The sequence below is a fragment of the Theropithecus gelada genome, chromosome 19 (assembly GCF_003255815.1).
Source record: "Theropithecus gelada isolate Dixy chromosome 19, Tgel_1.0, whole genome shotgun sequence".
Taxonomy (NCBI): domain Eukaryota; kingdom Metazoa; phylum Chordata; class Mammalia; order Primates; family Cercopithecidae; genus Theropithecus; species Theropithecus gelada.
This window is the reverse complement of record NC_037687.1, coordinates 7,547,364-7,565,966: the sequence shown is the minus strand read 5'-3', so window position 1 is coordinate 7,565,966 and position 18,603 is coordinate 7,547,364. Positions and strand designations below refer to the sequence as shown.

The 18,603-nt window shown below is 55.8% G+C and overlaps 2 protein-coding genes across 2 annotated transcripts in view; both read right to left on the bottom strand.

Moving 5' to 3' along the window:
* Positions 1-5,890, bottom strand: part of PNPLA6 (patatin like phospholipase domain containing 6) — a 24,672-nt gene extending 18,782 nt beyond the window's left edge. The window contains exons 1-6 of the mRNA XM_025367821.1: positions 5,652-5,890; positions 4,989-5,141; positions 4,324-4,392; positions 3,881-3,968; positions 3,627-3,709; positions 3,355-3,452 (exon numbers count right to left, since the gene is read on the bottom strand). Coding sequence (XP_025223606.1) covers positions 3,355-3,452; positions 3,627-3,709; positions 3,881-3,968; positions 4,324-4,350 — 296 coding nt within the window. The 5' untranslated portion in view covers positions 4,351-4,392; positions 4,989-5,141; positions 5,652-5,890. The remainder of the gene's footprint in view (positions 1-3,354; positions 3,453-3,626; positions 3,710-3,880; positions 3,969-4,323; positions 4,393-4,988; positions 5,142-5,651) is intronic.
* MCOLN1 (mucolipin 1) lies at positions 5,885-18,603 on the bottom strand. The gene is made up of 14 exons (XM_025366057.1): positions 18,065-18,603; positions 15,667-15,872; positions 13,568-13,735; positions 13,284-13,449; positions 12,579-12,687; positions 12,250-12,346; positions 11,953-12,052; positions 11,507-11,613; positions 11,240-11,389; positions 11,008-11,109; positions 10,498-10,620; positions 9,739-9,954; positions 6,241-6,371; positions 5,885-6,135 (listed from the first exon to the last, which is right to left on the bottom strand). Exons 1-14 carry the CDS (start codon positions 18,093-18,095, stop codon positions 6,099-6,101), a joined length of 1,743 nt encoding a protein of 580 aa, XP_025221842.1. The 5' UTR covers positions 18,096-18,603; the 3' UTR covers positions 5,885-6,098.

Sequence of the window (18,603 nt, the reverse complement as noted above, 5' to 3'; positions counted from 1 at the left end):
TTTTTTTTTTTTTTTTTTTTTTTTGAGACAGAGTCTTGCTCTTTTACCCAGGCTAGAGTGCAGTGGTGAAATCTCAGCCCACTGCAACCTCCACCTCCCAGGCTGAAGCGATTCTCCTGCCTCAGCCTCCCAAGTAGCTGGGACTACAGGTGTGCGCCACCACGCCCAGCTAATTTTTTGTATTTTCAGTAGAGATGGGGTTTCCCCATGTTGCCCAGGCTGGTCTCAAACTCCTAAACTCAAGTGATCCTCCCGCCTCAGCCTCTCAAAGTGCTAGGATTACAGGCGTGAGCCACTGCACCCGGCTGGCCACATTTATTTTTGTAAATAAAGTTTTATTGGTACAAAGCCACATTCATGTATTTGCATATCATTATGGCTGCTCCCATGCAGCAGAGTCAAAGAGTTGCAACGGGGCCATATGTGGCCAGCAAAGCCTGAAACATTTACTATCTGGCCCTTTATGGAAAAACCCTAGGACTCCAGACCTAAAGTTCTCTGAGATGGCCCCTCCACTACGCATAGGCCCCTGAGCTGAACCCTTTAGGGAGGCAGACCCCGACATAGCTTCCAAGATAAGGGTAAGCCCGGAAATGGTACGTATGTTTGTCGTGGGTGTCCTGAAACGTTCCCTCTAGTAGTCACAGAGTAGACTGCTGAGATATTGCTCTTAACGTGAGTATGCCTTTGACAAGGCTTCCAATATATGAGAAGACCGAAGATACAGCCTCTCTGCTCTACGTAAACATTCCTGAGATAGACCTTCCTCCCAGTCTGAGAGAACCTTGAGACAGCCCCTCTGATGGCCACAGAGGTCCCTGAAGTAGCCCTCATTATCAATGGAGAATCCAGAGATAGCCCCTCTGCTAATTGTGGACCTGGGCAAGCCCTTCCCCACAAGTCACAGTGATTGCTGAGACAAGACTCTCCACTGGCAAAAGATCCCTGAGATAGACCTTGGAGGATGGGACCCTAGGTTAAACTCAATGAAATCAAGAAATTCAGTTATAATTCCTTTTTTGGCTGGGCGTGGTGGCTCATGCCTGTAATACCAGCACTTTGGGAGGCCGAGGCGGGAGGATTGCTTGAGGCCAGGAGTTCAAGACCAGCCTAGGCAACACAGCGAGACCCCCCATCTCTACAAAAAATTTAAAAATTAGCCAGGCATGGTGGTGCATGCCCGCGGTCTCAGTTACTTAAGACGCTGAGGCAGGAGAGATCTCTTGAGCCCAGGAGGTCAAGGCTGCAGTGTGCTGTGACTGTGCCACTGCACTCTAGCCCGAACAACAGAGTGTGATCCTGTCTCCAAAATAATAATAATAATAATAATAATAATTATTATTATTATTCCTTTTCTGATCAGGGATACCTTGAGCTAACTCTTCCCTAGGTCACGGAAAGCTGAGATAGCCCCCTGACAATCATGAAGACATCAGGGTAGTCCCTGAAGAGTATGCAGACACTAGAGACAGCTCCTGCGATGTGGAGAAACCTGAGATATGGACCCTCAACTGATCATAGGGAACTTCAAGATAGCCCTTCTACTCAACTCATAGAAAGCCCTGCCATTGGCCAGGCACAGTGGCTCATGCCTGTAATCCCAGCACTTTGGAAAGCTGAGGCAGATGGATCACAAGGTCAAGAGATCGAGACCATCCTGGCCAACATGGTGAAATCCCATCTCTACTACAAATGCAAAAATTAGCTGGGCATGGTGGTGTGCGCCTGTAGTCCCAGCTACGCTGGAGACTGAGGCAGGAGAATCTTTTGAACCTGGGAGGCAGAGGTTGCAGTGAGCCGAGATCGCGCCACTGTACTCTAGCCTGGCGACAGAGCGAGACTCCGTCTCAAAAAAAAAAAAAAAAAAAAAAAGAAAAGAAAAGAAAAGAAAGAAAGGCCTGCCATTGCAGGACTATTGATCATGGAGAGCCCTGGTGTGAAGAAACCCTTGAGGCAGACCTCCAGGTAGACTCCATGACGTAAAGGGATCCCAGAGCCAGCACTCAACTTGCAAAGAGAGTTGGAGAGCCTTTCTCACAGACCCTGAGATAGCTCCTCGCTGCCAACAGGGATCTCTGATGCATCCTTCCTATATTTCTAGTGCAAGAAAATTCCTAAGAGCCCCTAGGGAACAGAAACTCCTGAGACAGCCTCCTTAGTGTGGGAAGAACTCCAAGGTCCATAACACAGGATTGATGCCTTCTGATGTAGAGAGATGCCTGAGATAACCCCTGCAGAAGAGAGGCTGGAGGCTGCAGATAGCCCCTTTAGGAGATCATAGAAACACAGTTACCTAGTGAAGTACCCTGGAAGAAAACCACTCATGTGAGGAGACTCATGAAATAACTTACATGGAGACCCCTGATGTAGACTCCCCCACTAAATATATAGCAAGACCTCTGAGATACTGACTTGGGAACAAATAGCTCAGATACCCCAGTGGAAGGAGAACATCACTGAGGTAGCCCTCAGGGAAGAGAGACCCTAGAGACGGCGTGTCTGGTGTGGAAGAGCTCTGAGATAGCCCCTCAGAGGAGAGTCCAGAGATATCCCTCTGAAACAGGAAGACGTTCTTTTTTTTTTTTTTTTTTTTAAACATCACTGGAATTATATTCTTTTTTATTTTTTTATTTTATTTTTATTTTTATTTATTTTTTTTGAGACGGAGTCTCGCTCTGTCGCCCAGGCTGAAGTGCAGTGGCGGGATCTCAGCTCACTGCAAGCTCCGCCTCCCGGGTTCACGCCATTCTCCTGCCTCAGCCTCCCGAGTAGCTGGGACTACAGGCGCCCGCCACCTCGCCCGGCTAGTTTTTTTTTTTTTTTTTTTTTGTATTTTTAGTAGAGACGGGGTTTCACTGTGTTAGCCAGGATGGTCTCGATCTCCTGACCTCGTGATCCACCCGTCTCGGCCTCCCAAAGTGCTGGGATTACAGGCTTGAGGCGCCGCGCCCGGCCTTTTTTTTTTTTTTTTTTAAGACAGAGTCTCACTCTATTGCCCAGGCTGGAGTGCAGTGGTGTGATCTTAGCTCACCGTAACCTCTACCTCCAAAGTTCAAGTGATTCTCCTGTCTCAGCCTTCTGAGTAGCTGGGATTACAGGTCCATGCCACCACGCCCAACTAATTTTTTTATTTTTAGTAGAGATGACGTTTCGCCATGTTGGCCAGGCTGGTCTCAAACTCCTGACCTCAGGTGATCTGACCGCCTCAGCCTCCCAAAGTGCTGGGAATTACAGGCGTGAGCCACGGCGCCCAGCCAATATGGGAAGACTTCCACAACACTTTGGTGTGAGTTGATTACTCAAAAGGCCCCTGACATAACCCCTAATACCAGGTCACACCCAGCACAGCCTTACTTCTTGGCAATGTTGAGCATCTTCAGTTTCTTCTTCATGCGTGGCCGGGAAGTGGCGGAGACAGAGGTATCCACGAGGGAGGACGTGGATTGTGACACCTGGAAGAATGAAGGCGGGATGGGTCAGCTGCTAATTCAGACCCTGGGGGAGAGGCAGACGGATCCAGGGGGTCTCCATCAAGGAAGGAGCGGTGGTGGAGCCTAAGACGTGTAAATAGGGAAGGGGCGCGGCCTCTGTGTGGTCAGGGCAGACCCCAGGGGTCACGGACTCACCTTCCGCATAATCTTCCGGCCATAGAACAGCACTTTGTCCCTCTTCCGGAACCGATACCGGGGGCCATCCGGGGCTGGGGTTTCTGGGGATAGGTGGGGACAGGGGCACTCCGAGCTCTGTGCAGACTCCACCCTGCTAGAGCTAGGGTACCGCGAACAGACGCCAGCAAATCCCCATCTCTGCCGCCTCGGGATCGGGGCATTTGGGCTCCCCCACCACACAGCCTCCCAAGAGGGGCCCCTCGGGTGCTCACTTGGCACTCGCAGCCTCCGCACCACCAGGAGGATGAGCACGGCCGTGACCACCACCGCCACTCCCGCCCCGATCATCACGCCCAGCACCTGAGGGACAAACGGCACTGGCTGCGCACCGCAAATCCGTCCAGCCGAGACTTCCCCGGGCTCCGGGACGTCCTGGAACCCATCCCTCTCCCCCACCTTCGCCCCCGAGGAGTTAGTAGCCAGCCCGTGACTCGATGTCCCCATCTGCAGAATGGGCCAGTGCTGCTCCCTCCCCGGGGGCGCGACTCTTCCCTGAGGCCCGGCGGCCCGCAGTGCATGCCGGGAAACGTAGTTCCGCCCAAGCGGACGCAGCGTGTTCTCGCCAGATCATGTAATGCGCGCTGAGCACGCCGGAAGTTGTAGTCCCCGTGGCGCCCCACGCCCGCGCCTACCCGGTCCCCGCCCCACCCCTTACCATTCCAGTTTGCAGCGGAGCCTCCATCGGTTGATTCCAGCTGGACTGCCGATCTGGTAGCCTGTAGTCCTGGGAAATCAAGGAGTCGAAGGAACTCGTGCAAGTCGTCAATCTGGGCCCGCCCCTCCCCTGCCTCAAGCCCTGCCCCCAGCTTAAGCCCCGCCCCCGGGGGGGTGAAGCGTCTCCACCTGCCAGGGGCGCGGCTAGAGGGGCTCTGCGGGACTAAGGAATGGAGCAAACGGACCTCCCGGCCCAGGCCAGGAGGTGAGGCGAGTCCCCGGCTCCCTTCGCCTACGCGTAGGGCCTACCAGACCCTCCGCCCGTCCAACCCCACCCCGGGGCCAAAGGCCGACCTGGCACCGACTGTCAGCAGCCTGAAGGCAGGTCCCCGCTGGGCACGGTCCCCTGCACCTGGTGACTTCCTCCCGGGTCACTGCCCTCTGCGGGACTGATCAAGCCTGATCACCCGACCCTCCAGGCCGCACTCCCTACTCCGTCGAACACTGAATGCCCCACCCCAGGAAAACTGGGGCCCGCAAGCCGTGGGGTCCGGGGGTGGGGACCTAGATACCCAGCTCCCGACCCAAGCCTGCCCCCGGGAAGACCCAGGAGCTGGGAGGCACGGGACTACTGTCGGGGCATCCGCAAAGGCGTCTGATACCCACGTTTCAGAAGAGTCCTGGGATGCTTGGTGTGGTGTGGGCTTGCAAGGCGCTGCTGGTTTTTGCCAGGGATTTACTATCACGTAGTAGTGAAGTTATGGGGGCTCTATGGCACGGAGCATCACTGGGACTCCGGGACCGATGGTGGCGCCATTGCTGGGAGGTGTAACCAGAGACGCTGGAATTAGTGGGTGGGGATGGGGGGTCACTGGAAAGTTACTGAGAGATTCTGAGGATTACAGTACTACTGCTGGGAAAACCAGGAGGTGGGTGGGCACATTCCTGGGGTGCTTATGAGAGCGGGCCTGGGGAGGGCGTGCGGGCTCCTTGGAAGATACTGAGAGATGCTGGAACATTACTGGGATTTTTCTGGGAAGCTGAGGATGTTTCCGACACCGCTAGAGTATTAATGGGAATTCGGGGGCCGGGGGGTAGGAATCTCGGAGCCTGCGAGTCGTTACTTGGAAAATTCCTGGGTGGCCTGTCCTCTTTCACCCCAGGGCACACCTGGCTACCGGTGCAGAAACACCTGCCGGGACGTGGGGGGATGGGAACATCAGAAAGTCTAGAGTTAACAGAAATCGGAGGACAGATGTGGGAAAGCGGAGGCTCGCCAATGACCCTCGAAGGGACACCCCTGCGAGGCCAACGGAAACCCGGACTCACCCAGGGGCGGCAGCCGGGGTCCACTCCGCGCCAACACCGCTAGCGTTCCGCCCGGCTCCGCAGGCGCGGTCCCTTTAAATTATTCACTACAAGGCGCACAGCGGTCCCGCCCCGCCCTCCCCCTCCCCACCCGCGCCACACTTGGAAGGCCGACTGAGGCCGCCATGCTGAGTGCGGCTGAATGAGGCCTTAAAGGGCCTCACACCGCTTAACGCAAGGACTGCTCCTCCCGCTAAAAATGAGAACGACACATTTATTTTCCCTTTTATTCAACACCCTCCCCACCCTGTCTCCCCGCCCCCAAAGGTCCGACACGAAAGGTCCAGGTCCTCCTCGGGCGCGACAGGGAGCCGATCCTTAAAAGCAAACCCTAAAAATAAATAAGCGGGGTGGGGGGCGGGGGTCTCCGCAGTCCAAGGTCTATGGTCCAATGGCAGTCAGGTCGAATCAATTCACCAGCAGCGAATGCTCCTCCGAGGGGTCCCTGGAGGAGGGAAGCAGGGATGAGGGGCGTCAGTTTTCTCTGGCTTGCTCCCCTTTCCCCAGTCCCTAACCCCCAATCTGAATGGGCCAGACTCGGGACTCGAACCTTCCGCAGCAGCAGAGAAGGCTGCAGGCTGAGCCGCTCCCGCGGCGGAACTTGCCAGAGGTGGGACTGTCCTGGCACTGTGCGATGTAGGCCTGCAGCTCGCTCTCCTCTGCGCCTGCGCCGCCAGGATGCTGGGGAGAGAAGCTGGGAGGCTCAGCCTGAAAGTGGCTCCCAACCTCCAAGGCCCTTGAAGTCCGCCCTCCCCTCCAGCCATATCTGCATCGCTTCCCACCTCCAGGCCTTTGCACTTGCTGTGCCTGCTCCACCCGTTGTTCCATAGTTTGCTTGCAGAGAGAGACCTTCCCTGACCCCTGAATGTGGATGCAAGCTGTGTCTTTGCCAGTCTGGTGCCCTCTGCTATGGGCCCAGCAGCTGGAGACCTAGAGCCAGGGCTGACACGACCTCGGTGGTCAGAAACCATCTATTGAGAGAGCTGGATGCACACTAAGCACAGCCGTGGGAGCAGGACCTGAATCTGCCCACCAGCGTGGATGCCTGTGTGTGATGTCTATGTGCTAAGGCAAGACAGGAAGTAGCTCCAAGGGCCTGAGTGAATGTCTGTGGGACAGCTGAATCCATGCCTGGGAAAAGGGGGTGTACCCATCTGCTGGTGACATTGGATGTGGCAGGGGACCAGCCAAGGTTTCCTTCCTCTCACTCAGCCTCATGGAGGGACCATCTTTTCTCCAAGTTTTTTTCAGGCTACTAGACCTTTGCTTTAGCTATTCCTTCCCCCTGGGTGCACTGCCCCTGGGCTCCCAACTCTTTGGTCTAGAGACGATGGAAGTGTTCAATATCTATGCTGTCCAATATGGCAGCCACCAGCCACACTGGCTTTTGAGGACTGGATACACGATGGTGCGAGTCAGGGGCTGAATTTGCAACTGTGCTTCATTTGAATTAAAATTTTTAAAAAATTGTTTTGTTTTGTTTTCGAAGCAGAGTCTCGCTCTGTCACCCAGGTTGGAGTGCAGTGACTTGATCTCGGCTCACTGCAACCTCTACGTCCCGGGTTCAGGCAATTCTACTGCCTCAACCTCGGGAGTAACTGGGATTACAGGTGCGTGCCACCACGTCCGGCTAATTTTTTGTTATTTTTAGTAGAGATGGGGTTTTGCCATGTTGGCCAGGCTGGTCTTGAACTCCTGACCTCAGGTGATTCACCCCCCTCTCGGCCTCCCAAAGGGCTGGGATTACAGGCGTGAGTCACCGTGCCCAGCCGGAATTAAAATCAAAATTTAAATAGCTGCATGGGGCTAGAGACTAGTGATGGATAGAACATTCAAGAAGCTCTCCTGGACCCACTCTCATACCAATCTAAAGCAGGAGTCCCTCTGTAACCTTCCACTCTTCCATCATACCTGTTACAAGTAGGTCATTGGTCATGGGATGTCTGTTCCTGTGCCATCCTTGCCCACAGGCCTTGGACAGATCATGCACACCTGATTTTCCTCGATGCCCAGAACCCAGCACAGATCTTGGCCCTTGGATATATTTGCTGAAAGAATCCTGTCTACCTGCCACTTCCGCATCCTGCTGTGTCCCCTGACCCTTGCAGCTTGCAAGGAAACCACTGTTCCCAGCCACCCTACTAAACAGAGGACAGAGGGGTTAGGAGCATGGCTTCTGGAATCAGACAGTCCTGGGTTGAGCCCATTTTTACTGCTTAGAAGCTAACCTGGGCCAGGCACGGTGGCTCATGCCTGTAATCCCAGCACTTTGGGAGGCTGAGGGGGGTGGATCACCTGAGGTCAGGAGTTTGAGACCAGCCTGACCAATATGAAAAAACCCCATCTCTACTAAAAATACAAAAATTAGCCAGGCATGGTGGCGGGCGCCTGTGATCCCAGCTACTCAGGAGGCTGAGGCAGGAGAATCGCTTGAACCGGGGAGGCAGAGGTTGCAGTGAGCTGAGACTGCATCATTGCATTCCAGCCTGGGCAACAGAGTGAGACTCCATCTCAAAATAAATAAATACATAAAAAAGCTAACCGTGGGCGGGGTCAGAGGGAGTCAGGGGCATGGCTGGGGGCTGGGGTCAGGGTGGGGGTTTTAGAGGTCAGCCATAGGAATGGGGCCAACTGAGGGTCACCATGTTAATAACAAGGTCCCAGGGTCAATGACAAGGTCATTGAAACTCTTATGACTTAGCCGGGTGCAATGGCTCATGCCTGTAATCCCAGCACCTTCGGAGGCCAAGGCAGGTGGATCACCTGAGGTCAGGAGCTCGAGACCAGCCTGGCCAACGTGGTGAAACCCCATCTCTAGTAAAGATACAAAAATTAGCCAGGTGTGGTGGCATGTGCAAGTAATCCCAGCTACTCAGGAGGCTAAGGCATGAGAATCGCTTGAACTCAGGAGGCGGGGTTGCAGGGAGCCGAGTTCATGCCTTTGCACTCCAGCCTGGGCCACAGAGTAAGATTCCATTAAAAAATAAAATAAAATAAAAACTTGGCTGGGTGTGGTGGCTTATGCCGGTAATCCCAGCGTTTTGGGGGCTGAAGTGGGAGGATCGCTTGACCTCAGGAGTTTGAAACGAGCCTGAGTAACATAGTGAGACCCTTATCTCTAATAAAATAAAGAATAATACAATAATAATAAAATAAAATAGGCCGGGCATGGTGGCTTATGCCTGTAATCCCAGCACTTTGGAGGCAGTAGATCACCTGAGGTCAGGAGTTTGAGACCAGCTTGACCAATACGGTGAAATCCCATCTCTACTAAAAATATAAAAATTGGTGGGGCGCAGTGGCTCAAGCCTGTAATCCCAGCACTTTGGGAGGCCGAGGCGGGTGGATCACGAGGTCAGGAGATCGAGACCATCCTGGCTAACATGGTGAAACCCCGTCTCTACTAAAAATACAAAAAACTAGCCGAGCGTGGTGGCGGGCACCTATAGTCCCAGCTACTCGGGAGGCTGAGGCAGGAGAATGGCGGGAACCCAGGAGGCGGAGCTTGCAGTGAGCCGAGATCATGCCACTGCACTCCAACCTGGGTGACACAGCGAGACTCCGTCTCAAAAAAAAAAAAAAAAAAAAAATATATATATATATATATATATATATATATATAAAAATTAGCAGGACATGGTGGCATGTGCCTGTAATCCCAGCTACTCAGGAGGCTGAGACAGAATTGCTTGAATCCGGGAGGTGGAAGTTACAGTGAGTCAAGATCGCACCACTGCACTCTACCCTGGGTGACAGAGCGAGACTCTGTCTCAAATAAACAAATAAATAAACTCTATGAGTCGGTTGCCCTGTTGGTAAAGGCAGACTCAGGCCCCCTCCTGGCCCAAGCCCGCCTTGACAATGCTAAGATGCCATCAGCTCCCCCTGCGCTCCCAAATTCCGAACCACCCTCTTTTTGGTTTCATAGAGTCTCCCATATTCTCTCCTGGGGTCTTCTCTGCTCACCCCGCGGTGTCCCCAAGACGCCCTCATGGCAAACTCCAGGGGACCCAGAGCCTGAGCTGGGGGCTGGGCGCGTGCGGCTAACCTTGATGGTGTCGTAGGCACCGGTGATGAGCGCGATGAAGAGGCTGAGCACCATGTAGATGAAGAGGCTGATGAAGGAGTACAGGTAGAGCTGGGAGAAGAGCCACACCAGGCTGCTGCGGCCCTGCTGAGCCTGCATGGCGGCGAACGTCACGAACATGTCGTCCCCGTTGATGAGTGAGAACAGGCATTCGGACACCATGGAGAGCGAGCGGAACTGTCAGAAGGGCGGCAGGGTCAGAGGGAGCCAAGGCATGGCCAGGAGCCGGGGACTGGGGTCAGCCTGGGGTCCCATGTGAATGGCCAGGAGCTGGGGGCTGGGGTCAGGCTGGGATCCCACGTGAATGGCCGAGTCCCAGGCTGGGGTCACCTTGTGAGTGGCTGGGTCCCAGGCTGGGGTCACCATGTGAATGGCCACGTCCCAGGCTGGGGTCACTATGTGAATGGCCACGTCCCAGGCCAGGGTCCCATGTGAATAGCCAGGTCCCAGGCTGGGGTCACCATGTGAATGGCCAGGTCCCGAGGTCAATGACAGGGACACAGGGCCGACCTAGGGTCTGGGTAGATAGAGCAGAAGGCGAGTAATCCAGGTCGAACTAGGGTCATCAGCAACTGTGACACAGGGTCAGTGTCAGGGTCACCAAGGACCACAGGGGACAGTGGACAGACTCCCAGCAGTCACCGAGGGGTCATCTGGGGGTCACAGTGGCAATGACAAGGTCACGGGGTCGATGTCAGGGACATCAGGGGTTAGACGTACCTTCACATGATAGGGTCCCAGCACGATCCAGCCACAGAAGCAGTAGCCCAGGTAGATGACGGCGACGCAGCAGCAGAAGCGCATGACGCTGGGCAGGGCCACCCGCAGTGTGGCGATGAGGATCTGGGTTGGGGCAGAGGGAGCCTTGTTGAGGGTGTGGTCACAACTCAGGTCAGCTGTGGGCACCCAGATGGGGGTGAGAGGGGCAGGGCCTTGCCGAGGGCACAGCAGGTGTGGCCATGGGAGCCAGTGGGTGCCTAGAGGGGTCGTGGCCGTGTCTGAGGGGGTCTGAGGGCACCGCATGGCTGGACTCAGCAGGGTGGGCACACAGGAGCAGGCTCCCGGGGCCCCGCCCAGGTACAGCGACCGATATATCTGGTGTAGGCAGGTATGAGGCGGCGGCTTGTAAGCGGTCATTGGTCGGGGCTAGTGAGTGCTGGCTGTGTAGGGATTTATTTGGAGGGTGTGGGGTAACCATGCGGAAGGCCCAGCCACGTGCGAAAAGCTCACGTTGTAGTTGTGGAAGAAGGTCAGGTAGCGGATCACGCCCACCCACACCAGCAGCGTCGAGGTGCCCAGGAGGATGCTGCAGACGTCGTAGCTCGCCAAGTTCTGCGGGTGGGAGCTGCATCAACCTACCTGGCCCAGCCCTTCCTTTGGAGGGCCTGGGGGAGGATATAGCCCTGGATAGGCACTGACAGCAGGGATGGGACCTGGGGCCCAGGGTGTGGGCAGGACGTACCTTGGCCTCGATGCCAATCTTCATGATGGTGCCCGAGATGGTGAGCACATCGCTGGTGACCAGCAGGATGTACCAGCCATTGACAAATTCCAGCCGCTCCCACAGGCTGATGACCCGTCTCCGCTGCCGCCACATGAACCCCACAAACTCCTGCAGAAGGCAGGTGGGGTGAGCGCCTGACCAGGCACAGGACGCTAGAAGCCCTGGCTTTTATCGCCGCAGGGCAAGGCGGGGAGGACACCGGCACACGTGACGCAGGAGCCTCACGTTCTGCAGCAGGAAGCCTCGAAGGAGCGAGCGGGCGCAGAGGAGGAAGGACAGGGAGCAAGTGAGGATGACCACCACGTCGAACAGGAGCCGGAAGCTGTTGTCTCCTGTGGGGAGGGCACAGTGGGTAGGGCCAAGGGTAGCATGGAGCCTTGGGAGGCCAGCGCTGGTGCCAGGCCAGGCTGGAGACCTAGGGGGCTGCACGGCTGGTTTTGGTTGGTCAGTGGGGCTCAGGGCTTGCTTGGGGTGAGTCAAGAACCCCAGTCAGCGCTGGTCTGGGGCTTGGAGGATCCCAGGACAGGACAGGGTCCCTGATCTGTGCTGATCTGAGGCTCAGCGGATTCCTAGGGAGGTCAGGGCCCCAGGCAGCGCTGCTCTGGGGCTTGGGGAATCCCAGGACAGGCCAGGGCCCCTGGTCAGCGCTGGTCTGGGGCTCAGGGGCTCACCGTGCCGGAAGACACTGGGGTGCTTACACTCCTGGATGTGGGCCTGGGTCTCCAGGCTGATGGGGATCCGCCCACTGTGTGCTTTGTTGTCAAACGTGATCTGTGGGGGCCAGTTGGGGGCAGAGTAAACCTTGGCAGCCCCAAGCCCCAAGGTCCACATGACAGGTGGCCTGACAGACCCCGGGCTCCCTCCCTCATCACCCACACGCTTGCCCTTGGCCAATGCTTCCAAGACACTCCCTGACCAGGTCCCTGCCCTGGAACTCAGGAGCCCTGTGGGTCCCTGGGGGGCCTCACCAGGACGCTGAAGGTATAGCAGTCCGGGATCTCATTATTGATGAGGCTCTGGAGGTTAATGGTCTTCAGTCGGAAGTGGATGGTGACATTGACCAGCCTAGGCAGGAGGCTCGGGTGAGGGGCAGGGGCGTCTTCGGGTCCTTTCCGGCCCCAAGTGCCAGCGCCCCTGCCACGTGCTGACTCTGCAGCTGGTAGGGGAAGTGCTCACCCAGCAGGTGCCAGCGCAGGCGGGGGGCCCTGTCCCACCTTAGGGAAGTAGCTACTGGGGTGAGAGTGCCTAGTGTGCTGCCTCCCCCACCCTGGGCCCCCCTCGAGCGAGCAGGCAGTACTTGTGGAATTTGAGCGTGAGGTTCTTGTAACTGGAGCTGCCTTCCAAGAGGGCGAGATCGTCACTGGGGGACGGAGGGGGCCGCTCGGGGGGATCCACCTGGATGCAGTCTGAGGACAGGGAGTCAGGGAAGGGCCTCAGGGGGCAGGGGAGGCCAGGCTGGTCTCCCCGGAGTCCCCAGTGGCCTTCTTTCCTGTACTTCCCCAGGGCTGGGTCATTCCTACAGGCCTGACACTCTCTGGGACCGCGGCTATTTACTGAATGAACCATATTAAGAAATAACACCTGGTGCTTTCTACGTGGCAAGAGTCACATTCACACTAAGCATACTTTTTTTTTCTCTTTTTTTTTTTTTTTTTTTTTTTTGAGACAGGGTCTCACTCTGTCACCCAGCGTGGAGTGCAGTGGCATGATCATAGCTTACTGCAGCCTCAATCTCCCGGACTCGTGATCCTCCTGCCTCAGCCTCCTGAGTAGCTGGGACCACAGGGGCACGCCACCACGCCCGGCTAATTTTTGTGTACGTAGAGACAAGGCTTTCCTACGTTGCCCAGGCTGGTCTCAAACTCCGGGCCTCAAGCAGTCCTCCCTCCTCAGCCTCCCAAACTGCTGGTATAGGCGTGAGCCACCGTGCCCAGCCACAGCTGTTGATTTTAATCCCAGCAGCTCAGGCCCCAAACAGTGAAGCCCCACCCTGCCCACTCACCAGTAACCACCATTGGATCAATGTCAAATGTGTCATTGGCCGGGTCCACATGGCCTCGGTGGTAGTACCGCTGGCAGAGAGCAAGCCCTGAGCCATTGGTCCAAGGGTCACCTCCGCCATGGACATACGCATACCGGCCCAGTGACACGTCAGGCAACGCCAGGTACTGTGGGCAGAGAAGGGGAGGGCCTGTGAGTCCGGCCCACTCTCTGCAGCCTGCGCACCTGCACCTGCCCGCCCACCTGCACCTGCCCGCCCACCTGCACCTGCCCGCCCACCAGCACCTGGTCCACAGCATGGAAGATGGCCTGGTACAGCTGCTCCCGCGTGTAGGCTGCGAACGTGTCATCCGCCCCGTCCGAGTAGCCCAGCAGGAAGAGGTGCCGGAAGGCAATGGTGTTCTCTTCCCGGAATGTCACAGCCAGCTGATTACTGAGCCCAAACAGGATGAGCTGGGGAGAGGGTAGCGGAGGTTGGCATGGCTAGGATGGGGATTGGGGGATATCTCCCTTGGGGCATGGGCAGAGGAAGAGGACAGGGAGGGCCCTAGAGATGTCCACTGGTGGGGGCAGGGCCCTGCTAACTTGGGCCACAGACACGGATTTCACTTGTGCATTTCTTTGCTTTAATTTCACCCCAACTCCTGGCATAAGCTCCATGTCACGCCGACCACTGTGTCCTCCCCCATACATCACAGGATGGGCACTCATATATCTCACTGCAGGGACTAATGTCCATTAAATGTTTACTGGATGTCGGATTCTGTGTTAAACCCAAACTTTCAGGGTAAGTACCATGACTGGATTCCTTTTCTTTTCTTTCTTTTTTTTTTTTTTTTTTTTTTTGAGACGGAGTCTCGCTCTCTCGCCCAGGCTGGAGTGCAGTGGCACGATTTCGGCTCACTGCAAGCTCCGCCTCCCGGGTTCTCACCATTCTCCTGCCTCAGCCTCCCGAGTAGCTGGGACTGCAGGCACCTGCCACCACACCCAGCTTATCTTCTGTATTTTCAGTAGAGGCGGGGTTTCACTGTGTTAGCCAGGATGGTCTCGATCTCCTGACCTCATGATCCGCCCGCCTCAGCCTCCCAAAGTGCTAGGATTACAGGTGTGAGCCACTGTACCCAGCCTTTTCTTTTTTTTTTTTTTTTTTTTTGAGACAGAGTCTCACTCTGTTGCCCAAGCTGGAGTGCTGTGGTATGATCTCAGCTCACTACAACCTTCACCTCCCAGGTTCAAGAAGTTCTCCTGTCGGCCGGGCGCGGTGGCTCAAGCCTGTAATCCCAGCACTTTGGGAGGCCGAGATGGGCGGATCACGAGGTCAGGAGATCGAGACCATCCTGGCTAACACGGTGAAACCCCGTCTCTACTAAGAAATACAAAAAATAGCCGGGCGAGGTGGCGGGCGCCTGTAGTCCCAGCTACTCGGGAGGCTGAGGCCGGAGAATGGCGTGAACCCGGGAGGCGGAGCTTGCAGTGAGCTGAGATCCGGCCACTGCACTCCAGCCTGGGCTACAGAGAGAGACTCCGTCTCAAAAAAAAAAAAAAAAAAAAAACAAAGAAGTTCTCCTGTCTCGGCCTCCTGAGTAGCTGAGTTACAGGCACCTGCCATCACACCCAGCTAATTTTTGTATTTGCAGTAGAGACGGGGCTTTGCAATGTTGGCCAGGCTGTCTGAAACTCCTGGCCTCAAATGATCCGTCCACCTCAGCCTCCCAAAGTGCTGGGATTATAGGCATGAGCCACCATGCCTGGCCAATTGGGTCCCTTTTCCGAGGGAAAATTAGAGGCGTGGTGACATGCTAAAGTCAGCCCAAGACATGAAGCAAGCACTTAGAACAGTGGCTGGGTCTGATTCATCTTGGGGCTCCCAGAGCCCAGCACAGGGTCTGGCATGGGGAAGGGAGAGCCAACTGTCTGTGCAGCCAGTGGGTCAACATGGTGTCAGACTGCCTGGGTTCAAATCCCAGCTGCCAATGTTCTGTTGCTGTGTGACTTTGGACAAGTCTCTTAACCTCTCTGAGCCTCAGAAGTAGCTTTTTTTTTTTTTTTTTTTTTTTTGAGACAGAGTCTTGCTCTGTTGCCCAGGCTGGAGTGCAGTGGCACGATTTCAGCTCACGGCAACCTCTACCTCCCAGTTCAAGCGATTCTCCTGCCTCGGCCTCCCAAGTAGCTGGGATTACAGGCACCTGCCACCATGCATGGCTAATTTTTTTGTATTTTTAGTAGAGATGGGGTTTCATCATGCTGGCCAGACTGGTCTTGAACTCCCAGCCTCAAGTGATTACCGGCCTCAGCCTCCCAAAGTGCTGCTTTAAGACGCTTCTTCAAGAAGCACAGCAGCCACAGGTGGCCTTCGGCTGGGGCCCCTGCTTGGCTGTCCTCACCTGCACTGTGACCACCAGGATCTTGACCACCTGCAGCATCAGCTTGCAGGGCTTGCGGCCCTTGGCTCGAAACTTGTCGCAGGGACTCATGAAAAAGTATTTGAGACGACGGCGAAGGTCTTCCTCTTCCGGGGGTGTCGGAGGGGCCGGCGAAGGCCCCACCTGGGTCCCATACCCGGGGTTGGGGGTCAGAAGCCGCTCGGTCTCTGTGGGAATAGGAGAGGGTGCTGGGGTGAGGGCTGGGCAACTCCCCTTTTCCCCTTTATCCAACCAGGAAGGCAGCACACACCCTATCTTCATGTCCCCATGCTCCTGCCAAGGAAGAGTTCTGAGAGGTCTAAAGAAAACCAGAAAACCTGTAACGTTGTCTGTATCTATGCACCAGTCCTGCTCAGAGGTTATGAGCTGGGGTTCAGGAGGTACAGGGCCTGGGCTGATTCCTGCCCCTCCTGCTCACCAGCTCTCTGAGTCTCAGTTTCCTCATCTGCAAAATGGGGTAGTAATCATGTCTCATGGGAACGCTAAGGACTGGATGCTTATGAAGCATTGATCACAGGGGCCGGTCCATGGTGAACGTCAGAACGTTTCATCAATGTTCTCGTTACTGATCTGTGGGGAGAGAATGAACTGCTCCCACCGGCTTTTCACTGGGCATCCAAGGCTCCTGGGCTCATCCCAGCTCCAGGTTCCGGACATGAGCATAGAACTCAGCCTGTATTCTAGGTTTGTCTGGACCGATACCCAAAAGATGACCTCTGGGTTCATTATAAGCTGGCCCATCAGCTGACACTCTCAGAAGCCAAAGACCTGGAGAAGGGGTAATTGACAATGTAAGTAATAATAATGGAACACATTTGCTAAAGACTCATTTGATCTCCCTGAAAAGCACCAGCTCCTGGAAATCATGGCATCAAATCCTAGACCTGCCACTTTCCAGTAGGGTGACTCCAGGTACCTCCCTGAGCCTCCATCTCCTCATCTGAAGAGTGGAAATTTTATAAAGGCTACCCCTTGGCTGGGCTCAGTGGCTCATCCTGTTATCCCAAGGGCTTTGGGAGGCCAAGGTGGGATGATTGCTTGAGCCCAGAGTTTGAGACCAGCCTAGGTTATACAGCGAGACCTCCCTCTCTACAAAAAAAAAAAAAAAAAAAAAAAAAAAAATTTAAATAGTCAGGTGTGGTGACGGCTCATGCCCGTAGTTAGTAGCTGGGACTCCTTCTACCTGGGAGGCTGAGTTGGGAGGTCACTTGAACCCAGGAGTTCAATGTTACAATGAGCTAGGATTATGCCACTGCACTACAGCCCGGGTAACAACAAAAAAAAAAAGTCTCAAAAAAAAGTCCACCCTCCCCCTGAGCCCTGAGGTTGAGATCCTGAAGCTGCTCTGAGAATTCAGTGAGACACAGCAGATAAAGACGTCTTCCGCAAACACAAGCTGTTCTAATCACTATTTTATTTTTTTTCCAGCCTAACTGTGAGATCTAAGGTTTCAGCAACTGCTGGAGTCCAAACCGGTCACAGTAGCCCAGAACTGTCCCTGTCACACCCCCATGGGGATGTGCTTTCTAGGGCCTGGCCCCCTGCCTAGCAAAGCTGTCAGGATAAATGTGTGAAATGTCAGAACCTCCCATGCAGAGAGGGACAAGTTCCCGGCCCCTCCCTTTGTAATGGGATGCTGCTGTGGCTGTTTACCACAAAGTCAGAGAGCAGGGCCCGCCTACAGAGCTGAGATTACAGCTAACCCACCCCAGACCCTGCTAGCTGGGACACCGGGACACCTATCAGGTAGGGGTCCCCAGCTAGCTCCAGAAGGGGAAGCTAACACAAGGGGTCTTCCTCTAGCCTCCCCGAGAAGGGGTGGCATCAGAATTGGCTGGAAGCCCGAATTTAAGAAGGCTGCGCTTCCCCAGGTTTGCAAAGCTAAAACTGAGTTAATCTCCTGGGAGCAATCCCTCCAGCTCTCCCCGCTTGAGTTTAGGGTAGCTGAGCATTTGTCTCCTGGAATCGGGAGGGGAAGGCTGGGAGTCTCACGCGCGGGTTGGAGAAGCTGGTGCCAGCTGTCTGAGTTCCAGCCGAAGTTGAGCAATCGGAACCTAGGCTCCCAGTGGAAATCCCAGGAACCTCGCCGCCCCAAAGGGAGAAGCTGGCGGCCCCGCGCGATCGCTGCTTGAGTTTGGGAACCCAGCAGAGCCTGGCTTCAGGAGGGAGAATCGGAGAGGCTGGTGCCCACCCGCCGCCCAAGTTCTAGGAGCCGTCTGCCCATTTCTCCACCGTGGGGAGGCTGAAAAGTCAGCGCTGGAGCTTAGAAAAAAAGAGACTGGGAGCTCCGCCGCCCCAGGTCGGAGAAGCAGCCCGCCCGCCTGAGTTCCGGGCCCCACGGTGCCGCCCGCGCCCTCACCTGAGCCGCGCGGACCCGCCGGGTCTGTCATGCTGGGGCGGGCGCGCACGACGCAGGCGGGTACCGCGGGGCAGCCTGGGTCCGATCGCCCGCCGCTGTCACTGCGACCTCGCTCCCTCGCGGCGCGGCTTCAAACCCTCCGGCATCAGCTGATCGGTGCCTCGGTCACGTGACCCGGTAGCCCAGAGCCCCTCACGTGACCGCCTCTGGTCCCGCCCCCTGCGCCACGACAACGCCTGCCGGAACAGCGCGCATGCGTGCCTCAACCGGCGCCCTCTGGTTCGAAGGCAGTCGCCAGGTCCTAGCGCCGACGTGCTCTGGTGGCGGGGGATGGGCTGACTCTGAGCTTGGCAGCGACGAGCTCCGCCCCGGCTCCCGGCCGTGCCCCGAATCCGGTGCCAGGCTCGTGACTTCCATGTCCAGAGCTTGACCCCTTATCCTCGTTGGTGCCTGGTGATGACCCTGCGTACTATCTCAACGCTGTCTTTCTCTTTCTCCCAGAAACTCCTTTTACCCTTCTCCTGCGGATCTTCAGCAAA